Source organism: Harpia harpyja, chromosome 21, assembly GCF_026419915.1.
Source record: "Harpia harpyja isolate bHarHar1 chromosome 21, bHarHar1 primary haplotype, whole genome shotgun sequence".
Classification (NCBI taxonomy): domain Eukaryota; kingdom Metazoa; phylum Chordata; class Aves; order Accipitriformes; family Accipitridae; genus Harpia; species Harpia harpyja.
The window spans coordinates 2,507,908-2,529,251 of NC_068960.1; the positions used below are offsets into that span (position 1 = coordinate 2,507,908).

The window sequence follows — 21,344 nt, forward strand, 5'->3', positions numbered from 1 at the left end:
TCTGCAGACTGAGTGCAATTCCCCATTAAATGAAGAAGCCTACAGCAAGGCTATGGGTTTCAGTGAAAGCACGGTGATTTCTTCTACACTAAGTTCACAAAGACATGAGTTATTCTAGTGCAAGTTTCCACCTACTTTCTACCCCAGACCCCCCAAGAGAACTTGCTTGTTTTTGCAGTTGCTTGCCTCCCCTTCTCCAGGACAGAGCTCCTGTTTACCCAGACAGACCTGGAACGTTTCTCCTGTAACACAGCTCAGCCCTGCAAATAACTCTGGTTGTGCAGTAGCCCCAGCCCAGTGATGAGCCAGCACCACTGGTAGCAAACACTGTTCTCAAGAATAAATTTCTGGATTAAGACCCTTAGGGAAGTTAGTAAACACAGATCCCACCATGGCTTGGACCCTTCCCTAACCCGTGATTGCTTTTCAGCTGTACCAATCACTGTATTAACATTCTTTCCAACCACAGCTGTTGGAGAAGTTAGATGAGTTAAACAACATGAACGTGTGCTGGACCAGACTGGGTGCATGAAGCTATTTGGCAAGTTACAGTTAAAAAAAAAAAAAAAAAAAAAAAAAAAAAAAAAAGAAAAAACATTATTCATTCTTGTCCTAAGTCTTTCAGCTGTGGAATCAATACCCAAGTCTACATACTGGCTACAGCTGGCAATTAGATGTGCCAGATAATAAGCAATTAAAAAATATTTGTCTCAGTCTCTGGCAAAGCCCTGTGGTACATCAGACACTGCAGAACCATGCCACTAACCACATAATCTTCTGATAATTTCTTTGCTCTCATTTTCTCATCGGCTGTGATTTGCAGAAGTGATTGGAATCTAGAGACAGTTTGTGCAAAGGAAACAACGGGGTGTTATTAACTGTCCATAGAGTATACACAGCTCCCTGTGCCATGGCTTCACCCCATATCCCATTCCAATTGCCACTGATGTTTTAACATGGTCTTCTCATGAAATCAAGTTAGGGGCAGGGGAAGCATTCACATTATTCAGATGACATTAATCTTAGAGGCACTACTTGCTACAAAATCAATAGCTTCAGCAGTAATGCTGCAATTTCCATGCTGCAGCTGCTCAAGAAACCCCGGCACACCATTTTACCAAAGCCTCTTCTCTTGTTTTTCATATCATGTTTCAACGGCAAGTTAGACTTGCCACGGGTCAGTTCTTCTCCAGGAATATATTCACGGAAGCAGGCAACGACCAGACCTGGTGCAGCCTGAGACCCCACTGAAGCATCCCTTGACAGCCCTTAAAGCTTTTGGCAGCTCTTCTTCTACTGACAGCTCATGCAGATCTTCTCAAATTTATAACATAGCTGGACCTGGCTTCTTCATCAGGTTCATCACCGCCTACCTTTTCAGTCCACTCGACTCTCACAGACTAATGCATGGTTTTTGGAGCAGATGTGCGCAGGAGCACACTCAAACCTCCTCGGACATCCTATGGCAACTGCGTTCTTTGCTCCACCTTACCCCTCAAAAAAGGCCAAGCTAAATTAATGGCACACAACCCACTGCCACCTGCATTTAACTCAACTGCCTCAACCAAGACAAGCAACCTCACGCTGCAGAGCACACATTTACGGGTCTCGGGGACTAAGGAAGGCCAGCCAGCCACTGCATCAACCTCCTCCTTCCCAGCCATGCTGAATGCCAGGCGAGGAGATGGCAAGGGGCTGGCCCCTCTCAAGAACTACTGCTAAACCAAAAGCCAGCCCAGAGCAGGGAGGGGAAACCTTACACATGCTGGGAGGGGAAACGCTAAATGATTCATTTCTGACATCAGCCATGATTAAATTTTAATCTCTCAAACAAAAATATGGTTCTCATTAGCCTCATTAGTTCCCAGTTGTACTGCAAGGCAACAGTGTCACATGGTATTAATCTTTGTTTTCATTAATATGTCATATCAACTGCTCACAGCATTCTTTGAAACCGATACGCTCCCTCTCTTCTGTGTGAGTAGGAAGTGCCAAAAAGCAGCTTCCTCGACAGGAAGGATGACCCCCTGAGATCCTTCAACTTTTGGTTTACGTTTCTAGAGATAATCTTTTCTTTCTGGGGAAAGAGGGAGGGGAACTCGGAGTAAAAGGGATGCGAGGCTGCGATCCACAATAACAAAGAAATTCCTGAGGTTTATTGCCAAGGCCAGGGCCAGATAAAGGAATAAGATATTCTAAGTTTTCTTGTTGTTGTTGTTGTCATTGGGATATTTTGGAGAGCTGGAAAAATAAAACCAGGTTGCATAAAGGGTTCTTTGCAAGTGGGTTATTTGCAAAGCCCCTAGCAAACTTCAAATAACTCCAATTTAGCATATGCATCAAGGTGATATTTGTTAATGTGATTCATCTAAAATCCTAGCCACTTTTTTTTAAATACACAAAATTGTACACTGGATTCAGGCACAACATTAATTTTTGCTTGCACTTCAAACTTTAATATCTGTAAAGCTGATATCAATTAAGTCTCACAGTCCCTCAGTACAAGCAGGGAATTACTTCCAGACAGGCAGATAAAGCAGGATATAGACTGATGGAAAGACCTTGCCCAGGTCACACAGTTAAGTACAGCCTGACACATTCATTCCTGCCCGTACAATGAGGTCTCGGAGAACTTCCCAAGTGAACCAAGTGTACTGATGAAACCCAGGACACACAAGTTCCTATTCCCTACTTGTACAGCTCCTGATCTTTCAGTGTTTGCTTGCTCGGGGGCAGACAAAAAAGTCTTACCGAATTACCCATGCTACTTAATAAAATGTGCATTAGCTCAAATGCACCCGTGTGGATACGTTCATTCACCCTTTATCTGGCTCTGGTCTACTGGAAGCTCAAAGGGTGATTCTTTCATCTGTATTTTGCATGTCAGACTAGGACTCTTCCAGTCATAAAATGAGTACCTCCATAAGTGCTGTGCCCTCGTCATAAGAGGGTCACAAACGAGTACACTTAAAAATGTGAATGATGTTTTGCCAAATCCAGCCCACAATTCACACACTGGCTGTTTTACAAGCTGGAATAAGAAACTCGGAAGAGATCTGCTTCTAACCTTTACTGGATAGGATGACACTAGACAAAAATCCAAGTGCTTTAGAGTGAAAAACCAAAGCTGTAGAATATAAGAGGAAAGAAAGTGGGGAAAAGGTCCATTTAACAGCTACTAATGCCCTCCTGGAGAGTGAAAACACAGCCCTGAACATCTCATCAGCCCCCTAGCATTTAATGGAGTTCAGCCTGAACCAGTCGCCAGTTCCTCTGCTAGAACACAGAAGACTGTGATTAAAGTCCTGCATAGGTCAAGTGGTTTTTAATGAGACATATAAACCACAAAACCTTCATGACATACAAGTCTTTCTTCTTTCTCTGTTGCAAATGAACTTCTGAGGACGGTAATTTAATTGCAATTAAATTACATGCCTCAGAGACATGCTTTCATGACCTGCAGTATACCTGTCCCTCCAATAAGTCCTTAATATTAAAGTTAAAATCTATTAATATTATGTTCAATCAGCTAAATACGAAAAAACACCAGGCATTTTGGGCCAGAAAGACAGAGGCATGTCCTCCCCTCCGTGCTCTAGAAAAGCGTTGCAGCACCTGCAACTTCTTGGAAACCACCTGGGCGTGCGGGCTTCGAAGGGCGCGTGAGCACAGCTCGAACGGCACTCGCCCGCAATCTCTGGGGTTGTACAGTGGTGAAGCACTGTTCAGTTTCATATTCCTTGCAGAAAAAAAAAGGTATGCTGCTTAGTCTTATTTTACCCTAAATACCTGTTAGCAGTAGCTCCACCAACATTTTCCACAAGGGAAGAACACACTGAAAAGAACGCTGTAGCCACCTCATGCTATAACGTTTTATTTATTGGCTTGTTTAACCTATTCCCTTGAGCTCTTGTAACTCTACCAGAATCTTAGTCATGAAAGAAAAAAAGGCAATAGGATTTAAAAAACCACAATTCTAGCTTTTGTATCAAGTGTCTTACAAACTGCACTCTCTAACAGTGGGCAACATGCTTTGTAAAATGAAACAACACAAAAACCAAGGGAAAGGAAGGGTTTTCAGATGACATTTGAAAATGCCGGGGGTGGGGTGGGGGGTTCAGCAAGGAAACAACAGAAGAAGAAACAGGAGATCAGTGGCAAAGTAGTTTAAAAGTTTGTTTATATAAGAAAATATAATAGCTCCCTGGAGACACCTTACTGTGGGATAAAAGTGATTTTATTCCAGAATTACGAATTCACTTTAGAAGTGCATTAGTTATTCTGGTGCAAAAATGATTTAACTTCTGCCGGAATGCCTCTCCCGGAGAGCTTGTCCTGACAAAGGACCTCTACTGCCCATGGTCCATCTCTGCAGACATATGCCCCAGCAGAAACCATAGGGAATAAAACCACAAATAGAGGTTTCATGAGGTCACCTGCAACAAGCATTTTTACTTTTAAAAAAAGGGGCAGCTTTTCCCATTCTTCTTTAAATATACGACAATCCATTATATCAATATTCAGGAGGGAGGAAGCGGGGAGAAAGGCAAAGCCGTTCATGTTGGACCTGTGGAGCTGCACTGGTCTTCCAGTGACTGAACCTAGACAAGCAGGACTTGCACTCTGCAAAATTGACGCTGAAGTATGGGGAATTCCCACAAAATCTTTTTAGGCATCTTCAGCTTCATTAAATAGCTTCTATTATACACAAACTGGGACACTTTTTACTATTATTATTTTACTGAAATTAGGCATAGTCTGCAGAAATTACAAGAAAAATCAAGGCTAAAATTAACATAATGATTAAGCACTTCACCCAGCCTATGGGTCAGACATTATATATTCTTTCACACTGGCAGATTTTCAGATTCTTGACAGTCTCCTCCTACTTCAAAAAGAAAAGTTCAAAATGGCAGAGGGGGAAAAAAAAAATCCAGTATTTTAAGACAGACGCACTGAACTCGTGATGCAAGTGGAGCACCAGTATACGCACGCCCCATGATCCAAAGAACACGTCCAGGTTTAGTCTGAGCAGACCCTGAATACCACAGCTGTTTTGGGAACAGAGTGCCCAGAATTGCAAAGCTTCCTGGTGCATTCCACTTCCAAATTTGGCAAAGGCAATCTTGGCCCCGCACTTCACAGGTACCAAAATTAATATGCTGTTCTCTGAAAGCTAGCCTAGTTTTGAGAACCACCGAAGTGCATCCTATTTCAGACAGCTCAAGCGTGCTTTGGCAGAGCCAACAGTAAACTGGCAAAGTCAAGAATTCAGGGCCAGGACAACGTCCTGGCCCCAGTTCTCAGGATTTTAGGTTGCCAAAGTAATCCTTATCCCGCAAAAACCATTACAAACAGCTCACATCAGCCTGTTCCAGGAGCAGCTTTCTTGAGGGTTATAACACCCTCAAAGACCTTTAGCTGGTCCCTTGCCATGCTGTCACAGCAGGCTCAGCTGTCCCCAGGCACACTGTATTCCCCAGCTCACAGGTGGAGGTCGGCAGTACCGGGGCAGGCAGGCAACACGTCCTGCCCTTCAAAGGAGATGGTTTGCTCTTCTAAAGCTTCCTCTGACTCTGAGCCCAAGCCAGCTGGACAGCAGTTGAAAGACTCACTCCTTCAGCAGCACCCGGTATCTGGATACTCCAGCCCAAAACAAATAGAAACATTTAAAATTAAAATAGAAAAAGAAAAGGCGATAAAAGGAATAAATTGTTCCTCACAGGCCTAAAGAAGAGAGCTCTATTCCTCCTTATCACTCCGTATCTTCCTTGAACAGGCTTCCTAGGCAACTAATGCAAAGGATTTTGCTGGATCGGGTCAGCCCACAGGTCCATGTCCAGCCCAGCAGTGCCAGCTCGCAGGAGTCCACGCCTGCCAGCTGAAGAGGAACACTAAGAAAGACCGTACAATAACTATAAAGCAATGTGGCCACAGGAGGAATTTCTTCTTCGTTTCAGATGCCTCTTTGCTGAGCTATCCCGTAACTCTAATCAGGAATGCCTGACAACACTGTCCTTTCCCCCTTTATAAGAAGTCACTGTGGTCTTCAACAGATGCTTTGGAGAACAATCAGAACTCATCAAACTCTCTCAATCTGCCCAAATTTGAGAGTAAGACAAAGTTAATGGACCATCTAACCCTACCTACAAACCACTGTGAAAAGGGAGTTTTAAGCCTTAGTTTTAAGGCCAGTGCTGCCACCCAAGATCAGCAGCAGAATTCATGAGATTTCAGGTACTCTCAGCTCATCCCTCGTGCCACCACAATTCCCTAAAGGACAATGAGAAACTAGTTAATCCCCACTTTGCTCTTTCCCCATGTTTACTTGCACTATAAGCACCTAGCCACCCAGCGTCCCCTTCTCAAGGAACTGAATGTCACACTGTATGCACAATAATAATATGGTTTTGACCACCCAGTGACCCATTTCAGAAGATCTAATGAAAAATGTAACCACAGCTGAATGAACTGTACTGCTGGGTTCCTTTGATTCTTTTCCCTCACCCCTTTACAAGAAGAACCTAATTTCCTGTTTAATATATTCAAGGCCATAATTAAGAAGAGATGAAGTTGAGGCAATGCCTCCTATCCCCCCTCTTTTCAATCTCTCTCACACCCCTTCCCCAGAAGAACCTGACCCATTCCCTCGGTGTGCTACTGCTGTATACCAGGAGTCACCTGCCTGCTCCAGAGTAACTTTTAAACTCCAAATCCAAAGTAGCAAAGGAGGAAAAAACACAGCCTTATCTCAAATATCAAGAGTCAATTCCTTTCAACCACAGCATCCACAAAAGGCAAACTCTGGGCTCCGCTTGCATTCCTGCTGGCCAGCTCATTGTCTTCAGAGCTGCAGAGACCTAATGCTTGGCTGCGAGCTTTCAACCCCCCCTCAAGAAGAAGCATTTGGACATGGTCTGCTGGACACTGGTTGTGGTTCAGTGCAGCAGTGGAAAAAGTCTCCCCTCTCTATCCCCTACCTTTCGCCTCTCCCTTAAAGACTTGAAAGATGACAAAACAGACACACATTCAACAGCCACAACTGGATTTCTTTTGGCAAAAAACTCGAGAGTTCTGCAGAACTGTCACCCCTCCAGCACTGGCAGAGAAGACATCACACCTCTGCCTTCAGTCTGCCTGTACCAGGAAAAGCAGCTGGGAGCAGAGGACCAGCACAGAACGTGACTGCCCAACGAGACACGGAGAACACATTCCAGCTAGCTTTTTTTTTTAAATCAAAACTGTAACAACATTATAGCACCACTATAGCCACAGCACCAGTACACTGAGCACTCCAGAGTGCCTTGTGGGCACTAAAGAAAGCCTGGCATGCTAATGTCTTAGTAAGACCACTACTTCAGGAACAAGCCAGATCAAACCTTCAGCCTCAGGAATCACTGCAGGTCCAGCTTTCAGCCACAAAACCTTTGCAGCTTAGGGGAGAGGTTATTAGGGTTCCCCCCCCCAAACAGAAACACAAAGAGAAAGAAGTCAAGGAACACATCCAGATTTTGCTGCTACAATGACACAGTCTCCTGTATCTGTGGAAATGAGAGCAGGATGATGCTTGAATTCTTGCCCTGTAACATAAAACATCTAGAAAAATAGACAAGCGATTTTGGAATAACTTGGAAATGGGCAACGGAAAACTATCCACCAAGTTATTTTTCAAATTTTGTGGCTTGCTTTCACAGTCTTAAGTTCATGCTGAGTTAAGAGCTTAGAGAATAGAGCTTTTCAGAAAACTGAAGCTGTTATCCTTCACCCACTTGCATACCATCTGGAGTAGGATAGGAATGAATGGGACAGGACAAGAAGCAGGGCTGCCCAAGCACATGCAAATCCTTAAAATTAAATTCACTGAGCCCATCTATAGGGAAGGTGTCCTGTCGTGTCACAGAGCATGAAGATTTAGGAAGAACATCCCAGTGACACAGCTGTATCATGTCCACAGCTTGGGCACCTCTTCATGGCATAGCCTTTTACATCCCCAAAGTTACCACATCACCTTTGCTACAGGCAGAGAGGTACTTGGAGAGGTGAACTAATGAAATTTGGATTTCTGAGGGCCCATCCTCTTTTAACCAATGTGTTTGGGGCCTTAACAAGTGCAAGGACCACATAAAGCCTTTCCTTTTGCACCACAGCCTTTCCCTGCAGCAAGGCAATATGCAGACAGTCACTATTTCTCCTTTACTTTTTCCCCACAGGCTTTATGTACTTATCTTGAGTGTTCCAGCTCTCTTCTGGATAGAACTGAAAACTGAGAAACCATCCCAAAGGCAATTATTAGGGGAATTCCCTTGCAACAGCCATAAGGGAAAGTACTCCACAGCAGGGACAACATGTAACGTGGCACATTATGCAGCCAATTTGCCTCTCACAGAGGACAAGGGGAATTAGGGCAGATATCCCAGGTAAGAGAGAGAACAGGGGCAGGCCCATAACTCATTTCTGCCAAATGCTTTCCTTATCTCACATTCCTACATCACTCCTTACCAGATTACCAACCTCAAATGGTAATAGAAAGTCAATGTGTACAATGAACAGCAAGAGATTACAGAGAAAAACAGGGCAGAGAGATTGTTAACCTACCAGATCTGTCCAACATTGACCAACGAGAGGTAGAGAACCCACAGGACAGACATGAGGACCATGTTTGCACATCCAGTTATCAATACGAAGGCTGAAGTTGCAAGGCCAAGCAGGGAGAGGTAGTCCAAGGTGCTGTCCATGTCTGACCAGTCCAGAAACCAGATGATTGTTGGTGCATAGCTCAGAGCATCCAGGTTTATCTTCCCTTTGAAATACTTTTTGACATTCTGCAGGTACAGTTTACAAGGGAGCAGCCCCTTCTCTCCTATTAGCTGCTTGTTTTGATGATATGCCACCAGAAAGGCCATAACTAGACGAAAACAAGGAGGGGAAAAAAAACCAAACAGTATTAGAAATCATCCAGGCTGAAGTACATATCTTGAGTCCAGAGTTACAGAAATATATTCATGCCTCGGGAAGGAATTTATTCACATGTCCTCATCTCCATTAAAATACAACACAGTCATTTCTATTAACCACAATGCAGAAGGCAGAGGAATTCTATAAATACTGTCTCTGCCTTCACACCAGGAAACGGCACAGAGTCTGTTTTGAGATAATTTTCTCCTCAACAGCTGTAAGGGACATGCCACTTGCTTCAGGCAAACTCAGCAATGCACTTCTGGGAAAAGCTCCCTGTAACTGAGCGACCTGACCCAATGTAGAAACAGTAGGCTCAGCCCAGCTCCATTAGACTCTGCATGACCCTAGGTTAGTCACATACCCTATTCATCTCCTAATGCAGATGAGGAAAACAGTTTAATTGCAGTTTAATTGCACTGCAGCCTATGAGTGAAAGTAATGCATTAATTTCAAGACTTTCAGACAGAATTTCCTTTCTACAACAAGCATGTGGAAAGGAGACACCGAGAAACCCTCAGTTCACGCACAGATAGCGGGGAGCACAGCTGAAGCAGCCAGCAGAGCACACACAACTCCCTTCAGCTCTGCAGCAGCAGACACAGCTGTACTTTCTGACCCTTCCTATTTCAGTTTCACAAAACATTTTGCAGTGTAAATAGACAACAGCTCCAGCATGGGTTTTGTTGTTGATGGTGATTTACAATGTCTGCTGTTCCCAGTACAAACAACCCAGGGCAGACTGATAGCAGATTGTGCCTGCAAGGTTATGCTTTGACTTTAGAGGACAATGTATCTCCACTTTTACGTAACACTATCTGTGCATCTGTCAAGTATTGGATTATTTCCTTATATTGAAAACACTTAATATTTCAAAATATTGTTAATGAGACAGCTTAAACTCATACACACCATTCAAGAGGCATCCAAAGGACACCTTAATTCTTTTGGCAGTGTAACAGTTAATGGTTATACATTGCAATTGCAGAATACAGTAGTTATGCTATGGGTTGACCTTCTGAATCCTCTCACATCCTGGTAGGTTGGAAATACAAAGTCTTAATATTTTCCTGTCCTCTAAATTGCTACTTTTTACATGTCACTACAGCTCTCTCATTTATAGTGTCTATGCTCTTGCACTGGACAATCTTAGAACAGCCAGATGCTTTTTTTAACAGCACATAAGCAATTTAATTACAGATCATAGACCTAGAATTTGATGTTCTACAGAGAAAGTTGGTCAGCTTCTAGGGATTATCTCATATTTTAGGAATCTCCTCCGGTTACCAATTTGCAGTTCGTAACTGCAGTAATCTCCGTTTCTCAGAAAAAAATGATGAAGGCCAACATTTCCTGATTAGGCTCCATACATTTTGCTCCCAGCAGCTAACTTACCCATCTTTCAAACATTATCCAAACACCAGCCACGTCACACGCAGCAATACCAGAGGTCTTGCAAAAGGCCGATTTGTTCTTAGTTAATGATCAAATCTGTTTTCCTCCTTATCTGAATACTGTCATTCTGCAAACAAGAATTCTGGTGTCCATCTGGTTGGTGTCTCTCACTGGGAATGCTGGTGGAAAGTCTATGTGAAACCATACCCGGAGTTCAGGCCTGGATTCCCATTTCTTTGAAGTTTGACTAGCAACCCAAAGTCTGCAGCCCCAGGGAATAAAAATAAATGTCCCATTCCCCCCAGACACACACAAAGGTCTCCAGTGGATTTCAGTTAATCCACTTAGCACTTACTCCATCTCTTTGCACATGGCGTGTATTTTGTTCTCATTTGAAAAAGCACTAAAACTCACAATCCAATGCATATCTGAGGTCACTGGGAGGTTCCTATTGATTTCAACAGATCCTGAATCACAGCGCTAACACAATAAAGTTGGGGGTTTAATCGGCTGCGTCTCTTTCCCTCCGTCTTTTACACCCAGTGAAGGATTTTACAAACTGATAAAAGACACATAGAATATTTTACTCAATTATGGACAGGGAAGGACAAGAGAAAAACTGATCGCAACATTAAAGAATCAGTTTGGGACCCCAAATTAAGTGTTTTATATTTCAGAGTATTCATATTTTTCTACCAACACTCGGTTCGACACAACTGTGTAATCAGAAAGCCTGACACGTGAAACCAGCAGAAATATAATGCTTCTGAGCCTCAAACAACTTAATATCTTCATTTTTGGTTTTAAAAAAAAATAAAGACCAACTCTGCTTTAGAACTCCATGGCTTGATTTCCCTTGATTAGCACTGCAATTTGCTGCACAGTTTTCCTAAAGTGCTAATCAAATTCACCTCTAAATGCTACAGAAATTGCTGCCCCAACCCATAACTGCTAAGCAGCTTTTTTTCTAAAAAAGTCTAAATTAGACCCCTGCACAGTATGCAAGATAAACAAGGAAAGGGTAAATTAGGAAAAACAAACTATAGCAATTGCAGAAAAGTACACATTGTATGTACAAAATACTGTACAGCCTTTTTAAGTCTGAAAGCAGCAAAGACTGCATTATAGGTTGGCATGAACTGCACATCTAAAGATTGCCCAGTTTGGGCTCCAAAGTGGTTTTCTCCCAGGGCACCAATTTCTCACAAGACGCTGCGCTGCTGATATTTCGCACGTTACCATTTCATGACTAAATCCCATCGGCAACAGCCCTAATTTGGTGAAGAACTCACGTAATACCCAACACAAATCCTGACCGTTCCAACCTACGCTTCGATCCATCACTCTCCCAAGCCATCGGGGCCCACGTCCGGCGAGCGCCGTTTATTGCTCACACGTGTGCAGCGTTTCCTAGATGTGCTGCTCCGTCCTGGATCCAGCTCCCTCTCCTGGACACTCCCCAAGCTGAGCCGCTGTCTCACACCACTCCGTGCTCCCTCTCCACTTATCTCCAGCATCTTTTGGAGCAAATTTGAAGGGCGCATCCTTTAGGCAGCACCCGCTTCTCAAACCCCACCACCAAATCATCTACACCTACTCTCCCAGGGCGCCAGCTAAGTCTTCAAGAGGCATCAACCTGTAGGCAGCGGTTCCCGTGTTACCGGACACATGTAATAGTTGAAACTAAAGACAGATACTGCAAAGGATTTCAGCAACACAGGAGATGCACACATCCAGGGGGAAAAAAGGGAAGTTACTTATCAGCTTGTCATTCCTTCCTCTCCCGGAACCCCCCTTGAGAAACCGTATCCTTAAATTGACTGTAACACAGACCCTGCTCCCTTCTCTCTCCCTTTGATCTTGGCTTAGTCGGGGCGGGGTGGGGGCAGAAAGTCCATTTTGCCCCCAAAGCCTGTGGTTTTTTTCTTCTTCCTTAACCCCTATTCTGAAACCTCTTTCCCTTTGGCCTTGTATTTGGGGATTTTCCACTCTCCATCTTCCCACTCCCTCCAGGTAAACATGGTCAAACAAGTGTTCTTCCACCTGGGGCACTGGCTGGCATGCTCGCTGCAATGCCGGGGCATGGGGCGAGGTTAATCGCTTCTTGTCTTTGTCCTGTAGCTTCTTCCTGGCAAGAGGGTGGCAGAGCAGTTCTATTACATGAACCAGAATTCAGCGGTTAGTAAGTCAGCTGATGCTGGGGGGACCCACCTACGCAGCATGCTGGGTTTAACCATGCCGTGGGGTCCAAGGCACGGATGGAGTCTGCTCAAGCAATGGCACTGCATCCACCTCAGCCTCTCCAAACACCCTGTAAAGCTGTGCTCTTGGCTGTCTGCAAGGCTCATGCCAGCCCAGGGATGTTCTGATCTTCGGCAGCAAAGAGAGAAGGGTCTCACCCAAAGGGATGCTGAAATGGCAGAAGAGAGTCTGAGTGGGCAGCCGCTGAGCACCACTGTTAGCCAGGCAAGTGGGCAGCATCTCAGTCATCAACAGAGCTGCAAAGCTCTGCATCCCGCTCAGGAGAATCTGCCTTCCTTTTCAGCAAACCCGACTCCTGGATTTGCAAACTTCGGGCCATGCATTCATCAGCATCTCCTGTCAGTTCAGGATTTGTTTCTTCCATCAAGAACAGCAAACACTTGCATTCGTATGCACCAGGCAGCTTGCCTCCACCAGCTCCCAAGCTGCCTCCAGCTCAGGCACGTACTGCACTGAGGAGTCCACAGCAGATTCCCTCAGGATGGAGCAAGCTGAGGCAGGGCTTGGTCCAGTCACCCACTCCCTCCAGCCCCTTTAGCAGGCCAAACTCCTCAGAGTGACTCTCACTGTCTTGTATCAACTTACAAAATCAGAGCATATCTGGGAAGGGCGCTTTTTCAGAGTTCAGAAAACATTTTGCCGACCAGGATGCAGAAGCCGACGTTTGCCCATAGCTATCCTTTCCGGCATCACAGTTGGGAATGACGTGAGGCTGTGGCTGGGCTCCTAATCCGGGGACATCCCCTGCAGACTGCCAGCACAGCTCTGCACACCTCCAAGTCTCCAGACCCAGCATGAAACCCTATCACCTTGTCCATCACCTCCATGGCTGCTCACTGCCTGGACTTTTTACCAATACTTTCTGGATCTGGGCATCTTCAGCCCATGCCAGCCTCTTCTGTTGCACCTGAAGCACTTTGCCATTCTTCAGACTATTGCGGATTGAAAAAACAGCCTCAGTGACTCCCATGCTCCCTCCCACTCAGGAGGCAGACGGAGCCTTTGACAGCTCACATGGGAGCACGCTCCTCTACCTGCTGCGAGCTGATCTTTACATAAGTAATACATGTAAATTGTCATCAACTGCTAATAGACCTTCACTACTTATTCTCACCTCAGAAGGTGCTTTACTGTACTTTTCCATTAACTTCCCCCCCTCCACCTTCTCCTTCCCCTCCCAGCCTCCTCTCTCTCCCCAAACTGAAGGGGTTCCTTGTTCAAACCCACATGCTACTAATAAACACAACCCAAGCATGCAACACAAGAGTCACCCATCTGAAATGATTTGGTCTATCCATATTGCCCTGTCACCTCAGTTCCTTTCCCCTGGTCCAGGCTCAGCCTGTCATGGTAGGAGAATGAGAGAATCCCATTCTTCATGCTCTGTAAAGATTTAAAGATGTGAAATCCAAAACTTTCCGGTCATATGGCTTTCTCTCTCCCCCCATTAAAAGAAGTCTTAACTTTTACTTAAAGCCCAAACCGCAAGAAGAAATGAACCAAGAGCACAGAGCTTTGCATAAAAACCAAACTACATTTTGCACACACAAAAAAAATCTGCCTGGAGCCATATATCACGTGCACCTTTGACCCAACAAGGCATTCAAAAAGGCCCTATGCTGGATGCTGGCAAGCTGAGGTTGTACTACTGAAAAGAAGAAGGGGGAGAATATTCATGGTATTTTCATTATTATCAGAGAAATGAATCAAATAAGTTTTCAATTGACAAATTCCCCTGCAAAGTTTTGCAACACAGAAGGAACAACACCATGGTACTGAGCAAAGAGCCAGAGTGAAACCAAACACCCCCTCTTCATCCTGCAACCCTACAGCCACAAATAAACACACAACAAAGTAGTCTGTTCTTAACACTTTTTTTGTTTTATTGCCATTCACAGCAAAGCTAAAGACTTTGGGGTGGTTGCTTTGGAGGCTTTTAAGTGCTTATCTCCCCGTTGCCTCTTTGTTTGAAATAATGTTAAAGCAAATAGAAAAGGCTGGGCTGTGGCACTGCTAAAAAGCTCCCCCATAGGACCCAGGTTGTTCAAAACCACACCAGCGGCAGTCCAGCCTGCAGCTGGAGGATGCCCTGAGAAGATCCCTCTGCTCCAAACCAGCGCTAGGCAAGCAGCAGACTGGGAGATAGATTCTTTCCTTCTCAGTTCTTGTTATCACTTCCCTTAAACTATCACAGCTTGCTACGAATTTATCTTCCCACAGTGAAAGTGCTTTGTTCAGGACCAAACGCAATTCTGTCTTGCTTACGCGGCTCTTTCGTGCAGAGTTAAACAGGGGGCATGTAGCTTGCTAAGAGGACATCATGCTAACATACTGCCATTGTTGTACAGACTTGCTAACAAGCGCTGCGCTGAAATAAAACCTTCCAGGGGAGAAAAAGCATCAGAAGATGTACTATAATCCTGACTAGGCAAGCTGAAAGCTACTGGGAGCCTTTCAATATAACTGAGGGAAGAGAAGGGGGAAAGCAGGGGAGATGACAGAGAAAGAGAGGAGGAAGGACACCGGGGCGAGCCAGGAACCTACAGGAAGCCAACCCCCCCTGAGAAGGCTTTGGATTTCAGAATTAGGAAGAAGTAGCATGAACCTCCCGTAGCTCTAGCTCTGGGGAAAGAAAATACTACTATTAAACAATACGTAAGGAGAAGGAAGATAAACTGGATTTAAATAATAGCTTTTATTTCAAAGCACTCTACAGAGCCTGGCTGAAATTGGGAAGAGTGGTATCTAATTACTTAAACTTCTACATCTGGAATCTGATGATAGTAATCATCCAAAAAGGGCACTTAACAATGATTTAGAGGGAGGGTGAAGGGAGCAAATAATGCACATCTGTTGTCAAGAGCTTTGGGACCAGCTATTTACCTGTTACAGCACTTCCAACAAGACCTCAAAGACTTTCTGTATTGACAAAATGTCAATCCCTGCCATAAAGAACAAACACACAGTGCAGGACCAGGACGGAAAACCTTCAAATCTCAAAACAGCATTTCTCCAAACTTCCCTGTCCCATGAATTACTGTATTAGAGTTTGCAGTTAGCCGCTGCAATGGTGGAAGTCTGTGAGACAAGTCTCTTCCATTGGCACACCAGTAGCATATAAAGATGCCTCTACAGAAAGAGAGAGAGGGGTCTGGGCAGCAGAGCACAGGATAAGACCTACACAGTTGTTCTCTTCCTCAGTGTTCAGGGCTGGATTCTGTGTTACTTCACACTCTCCTCCTCCAGAAGGGTTTTACCACTTGGTCTGCCCACACTGACTTGGTGAATTGGAAAAAGAGGTCTCGGATCTGAAAATGCGTCTGAGGGCTGGCAGCTATAAGAACTTAAGTGTCACTGAATTTGCAAGCGCACAGTGCTAGCTACTATTAAAAACAGAATTACACAGACAGGCATTTCATTTACCTTAGTGCTCAGCTAGGAGGTCCCCACTGGCCCAGCCCTGCTGCAAAGAGCAAACCTCGCTGAGCACTTTCAGCTTAGATCCATTTTCCCCTTCCTTCCCATTCTTGCAAGCAGCAGGTGGTTCTGGTCACTGACCTCCACGAATCATCAGATCCTTTCCCACCTCCTCATCTCTAACCTGCCTCTCAGACAACAGCTGCTTTGCCAGGGACTTCCCAGGCTCTGGCTGCTTCTGGAAACTCCCTTCAAAAAAAGAAGAGGAGAGCAGTTATAACCAAACAGGGTGGAGGAGAAGGGAGGGCACACAGAAGGACTCTTCACACCCGCCTTGCACTGCCTGTCCTCCTTCCACAGGAGAAGATCCAAAGGGAAAGCATCTCCCCAGCTCGCATCAAGCAATAAAGCAGCCTCTCGAGAGTGGAGTGGGGGGCAGGAAGGAGGTGACAGGCCCCCAGATCACGCTTAGTGATTCTGCCCCTCAGCATCACTGTATAGCCCAAATAATGTTTCTCTCTACCCCATTCACTGGGTCCTTCCCTCTCCCACCCCTCCCTTTCCACCTAGGAGGGAGAACAAGCTTTCAGCTCACACAGCTGCACTAATAAGCAGGAGCTACAATCATCAGGCAGTGACCACTTCCCTGATACTTTAACACAAAGTCCTCCCCCCAAGGATTTGTTGCTTAACACAGCAGGAATGAAAGGGTTACGTTTAAAAGGGTGAAATGAAAGAAGGGGGAAAAACATCCCACGACTGAGGAATGTCAAACTGTCACAACGGCATCAACCATTTCCTCAGCAAGTCTGAGACTCGGCGTGTGTAGAATCGCCGTGCCTGGGAAAAAAAATAATCTGTCAGAGTAAATGGTTCCATCTTCAGAAAAGAGCTTGGAAGAGCAGCTTGGCACAGAAGCTTTAAATTGTTTTCTGCTGTTTCTAAACCCAGGCTCTCAGAAGAGATCAAAAGGCAACCCACCTTCCCTCAGGAGCATCCCATCCCAACAGCCGTGTCATGGTTTTGCAGCCTTTGACAGAGGAATCTGCCTGTTCACAATCTCTCCATCTCAGAGACACCAATTAGTTTCCACCCTACAAACGCTTCGGTTGTAGGCTGCACAGCTTCTCTCCTGCATCGGGATCAGAGCTGGGGCCTCAACACCGCTGCAAGTGACAGCCTGAGTCAGAATTTGACCTGTCTCAAATCTGGCCCAGGTTTCTGGCTTTGGGTTGTTTGCCTGTTACTCAATCAAAACAAGCAGCAGAAATCACTGTTACCTGATTGCAACCAAGCAAAAGTTGCATAACGAGCAGGTAAACTTTTCCTCTCTTGTATCTCTTCCATTTCAAAGGACAGAACCATCCTCCTACCCTGTTCCTTCCAGCTCTGGTACCCAAACCCCTTCCTCTGAGGCTACCTCTCTCAAAAAGGTTTCCTCACTCTGGACTGCAGAAGCATTTTGGTGTCTCCTCCCCGCTTCTGCCACTGCCAGGTGTTCCCATTCACCTCTCCTACTTGGAAAAGTGCGGAATCCAGTTCCTCTCCCTATTTTCTGTCATCCCGCTTTCCCTCATCAGCATGCAATCTCAGCTTCATCCTCTGGCTTACGCATCCTCACTCTCCCTTTCTCCCTGCAGCCCATAGGTTTCAATCATTTCCACACTGAAACTCACCTGACCCTGAATCGGACACTTGCTCCTCACCTCTTACTGCTCTCGTTGTCCCTAATCAGGTCACCCAGCCACCAGAAGGTCTCATACGTTTGAGTCGCTCTTTGCCCTCCTCTGCCTCATCACCCCCTTACCAACTCCCACCCGTCCAGCCACCACCTGCTCCCTTCCCATCGAACACACCACCGCCCAACAGGACACCATTTGGTCCCAGGTGCGGCATATTTATAATCCCAAAGCCGCGATCAGAAAGCGGCAGCCTCCACCGAACACACGGCGGAGAACGCTAATCAGTTTTTCATAAGGAAACTGCAAACCGAGCTACGGGAAACTCAGCAGTCTGGATTTACACACGGGGGAATATCGGAATCGCTTTCATTTTGACTGAAAGAGTCATAACCCCACATTTCACCGAGAGCTGAAACCAAACTAGAAACAGAGCACGTGTCAAAACCATACAAAACTACAACTTCTGCATGGTTTTGATGCAAAATAATCTAAGCAGGCTGGCAGCCTACAAATCCTAACGATTTTGTGGACAAATCTGGGGCAAGTTTAGAATTTGTAATGTAGTGTGTTATATGTCAGTTTAGGTTTCACTGTGAATATTTTTTAAGTGGAACACTAGTGGGCTCTGAGCACGGCTCTCAGCGTTACTTGCCAAAGCGAGAGCCAAACAAGCACAGCTGAGGTTGGAAACTGGTTTCACCGTTAACCATTTTAAGGTCACGTCAATTCTAGGTCCCGACTGGTAGCGTTGGCACCCAAGGACGTCATCTCTCTCCAGTCCTACGTAAGATGCTAAAGATCTGCTTCTGCATAAGACAAAGAGTTCTTCTCTTGCACAGTTAGCTCACAACATCTACCTTGAAGAAAAAGGACGACCGGCCCCAACCAGCTCTGCTGACAGGTACCAGCCTCGTGGTGCGAGCAACCTCTCCTTTCAGCTCCGCCAACACGGGAGCCCCAACATCACCCAACTCCATCCCAGCTGCCAACCCCAGGGTCCCCGTCCCACCAGCAAAGCGAGAGTCGAAAACAAAAGGCGCTTCCCATTTCGCATCTCGCTCGTCCCCTCAAGCTTTGGGTACGCAACCACGTGCCCCCGACAGCCAAAACGAAGCAGTCCTTTGGTAAAAGGCCGGCAGGGCTCCTCAGCGCAACTGCTGCAGCCCTGCCGGGCCGGGCCGGGGTCTGCACCCAGGAGCTGGGGCAAAACACCCCGCAGCCCCCCCTGTCCCGCAAACCGAAATTCACCACGGAGTACGTAAGACGGTCACGGGCCTCCTCTCCCACCACGGCGGGACCTCGCACCGCAGCACCAGCACGGACCCCACGGGAGGACGAGCACCCGCCGGCGGGGGCACCCGGGGGGGGGGGGCTCACCCCTTCCCCGTGGCAGGGCTCCCGCCTGCCCCACCTGAGGCATTGCAGCGGGGAAAGGCCATGAGGGATGGGACGGGGCAACGCCAGGACTTCACGGGGTTCGGCGTGGCGACGAGCCCGGCCGCCCCACCGCAGCCCGGGGCTCGGCCGGGCCCCCCACCCCGCTCCCCGGGCAGCGGAGAGAGAAAGAGGCGCGGGGCAGCCAGCGCCCGGAGACTCACAGTAAAGCAGGGCTATGGATCGCAGCAGCACGATGCGGGTCAGCCAGAAGGTGCCCGGCGGCGGCGGCGGCGACCCGACCCCGCTGCCCGCCGGCCCCGCCACAACCCGCTCCGGGGCCCCGCGGGCGCCGTCGGCCGCCGCCGCCCGCCTCTGCCTCAGCGCCGCGCTGGGCGCCGCCATGTCGGAGCCCGCAGCGAGCATGCGTGCGGCCGGCCCGCCCTCCCCTCCGCCACCCCCGCCGCGACGCGGGCTGCCGCCGCCGGGCTGAGGCGCTGATGGCGGGAGACTGTCCCGGGCCGGCCGTGTCACTACAGCCGCGGTTTCTGTGGGAAAAATGGCGTCTGTACGCCTCGGCCCCAGGGAGCGACCTTTGGAAAAGGGCGAGGAAGTGCAAAGTTAAGGGAAAAAAAGGGAAAAAAAAAAAAAAAAAGCACCGCAAAACCGGAAAGAAACGGAAGGAGTTGGCTGCAAAAGCCCTTCGCCCACCTCCCGCCCGAGGAGGCCGGGGCCCTCTGTGGAGCCGAGTCCGCTGGCACGGGCAGGGTCTGGCCGCAGCCCCTTCACCTCACCCTGCCGTCCCCGGGCTCCGTCCCTGAGGAATAATTTTAAGTTAAATTCCTCAGGCTTTCGATATTTGGCACTTCTGATGCTGCCGTGATTTCTACTTCATAGTACTCCATAGCCGCCAAGCACTTGACTCCGTTTATGAGTTCATAAACGCTGTTTTTTAGCAAAACCACACTAATAAAGCGGCCTCGGCGGTCACCAGCGAGTTTAGGTGTCCGTCGTGCTAAACACCGCCGTGCTAAACCGTTCGATGGTCTCTGAGAAAGTATGTTATCAGGTGTAACGTTATTCAATGCTTTTCAGACTGTAAAGCGGTCCCTTCTAAATGCCTCTTTTGTTTTTCCAGTTTCCCATCACCGCTGCTTGCATTGTTCTCCTTAGAAAAAAACCCTACATAATGGTGCATTGTATAGGGAAAGAAAAATAAGCTATTTGTTAAAGGCCTCTGGTATACTGCAGTTTCGCTCTCCCTTTGGATTAGCCACAAGGGTTGGCTAGATAAATTTAAAGAGATGTAAGCTAATGGTTTCCTTTGTGGGGTCTTTATGAAACTTTTACAGCAAATTCCACATTAAATGGAAATGTCTGTAAAACAAACTGGATAATTGAGGAAATTACTGAGGAAAAGAGGAGGGTTTAGGCTAAAGATTTAGCAAAAAAAAAAGAAAAGGAATAATTGGAGCTGGGAAGGGAACGCTGCACTGGGTCGGTTTTCACTGCTGAAGATCGCTCTGAGATCTGCCAGATGCACAAGTTGGGACGGTAGCAGGAATGAACACCAAACTCAGCCGACCTGAGCTCGAGGGACATCGTGTGTCAATAGCACCTTCCAACAATACGAGCTGCAAAGTTTTAAGTCTATTAAATGGCAGAAAAATGTTGTTACTCTCCAGGACCGATCCAACTCTCATAAAAGGCAATGGAAGCCTTTCCTTCAGCTTTACTGGAAGATGGTTCAAGCTATAAAGGAAAACGTGCAATAAAACGGCAGATTAGAACATCAAATGACCTCCTCTCTGTTCTGAGTTCCTGCTGGTATGCAGCTTTGTGTGGATCATCATCTGCGTCGGGTTTTCTGCTCACCTACCTACTGTCAGCTTTTATCTTCATGTCGCAATTTTCCCTCGCGTTCCCTCTTTTCAAAGTAAGGTCTCAGAAAAGAAAACAATGTAAAAACCAAGCAAGTAACGCAAACAAGATATTTAAGAGCGAGGCTCTGAGCCTTAAAAGTCTCAAAGGGAAAGCGATTCATAAATGTCAGGCTGGCAGGCAGGCGCTGAGGCATCATTGATGCAGATCTTCATTCAACAAAATGCGCGCCGCCACGTCCCCCCGCCCGACCCTATTTTGCTGTGTTCCAAACAGCTGCAAAAGTGACAGAGAAACAAGCATTTACTGTCACAGCACCCAGCAGCTGTCCCCACCAGCACCTCAACCCTGCTGTCCCTGGCACCCTAAATTACTCTG

General features: G+C 46.7%; 1 protein-coding gene across 1 annotated transcript in view; it reads right to left on the reverse strand.

The window, feature by feature from the left end:
- The window catches only part of LMF1 (lipase maturation factor 1), a 206,732-nt gene extending 187,224 nt beyond the window's left edge, over positions 1–19,508 (reverse strand). Inside the window, exons 1-2 of the mRNA XM_052773479.1 lie at positions 19,310–19,508; positions 8,596–8,905 (exon numbers count right to left, since the gene is read on the reverse strand). Coding sequence (XP_052629439.1) covers positions 8,596–8,905; positions 19,310–19,490 — 491 coding nt within the window. The 5' untranslated portion in view covers positions 19,491–19,508. The remainder of the gene's footprint in view (positions 1–8,595; positions 8,906–19,309) is intronic.
- Positions 19,509–21,344: the final 1,836 nt, after the last annotated feature.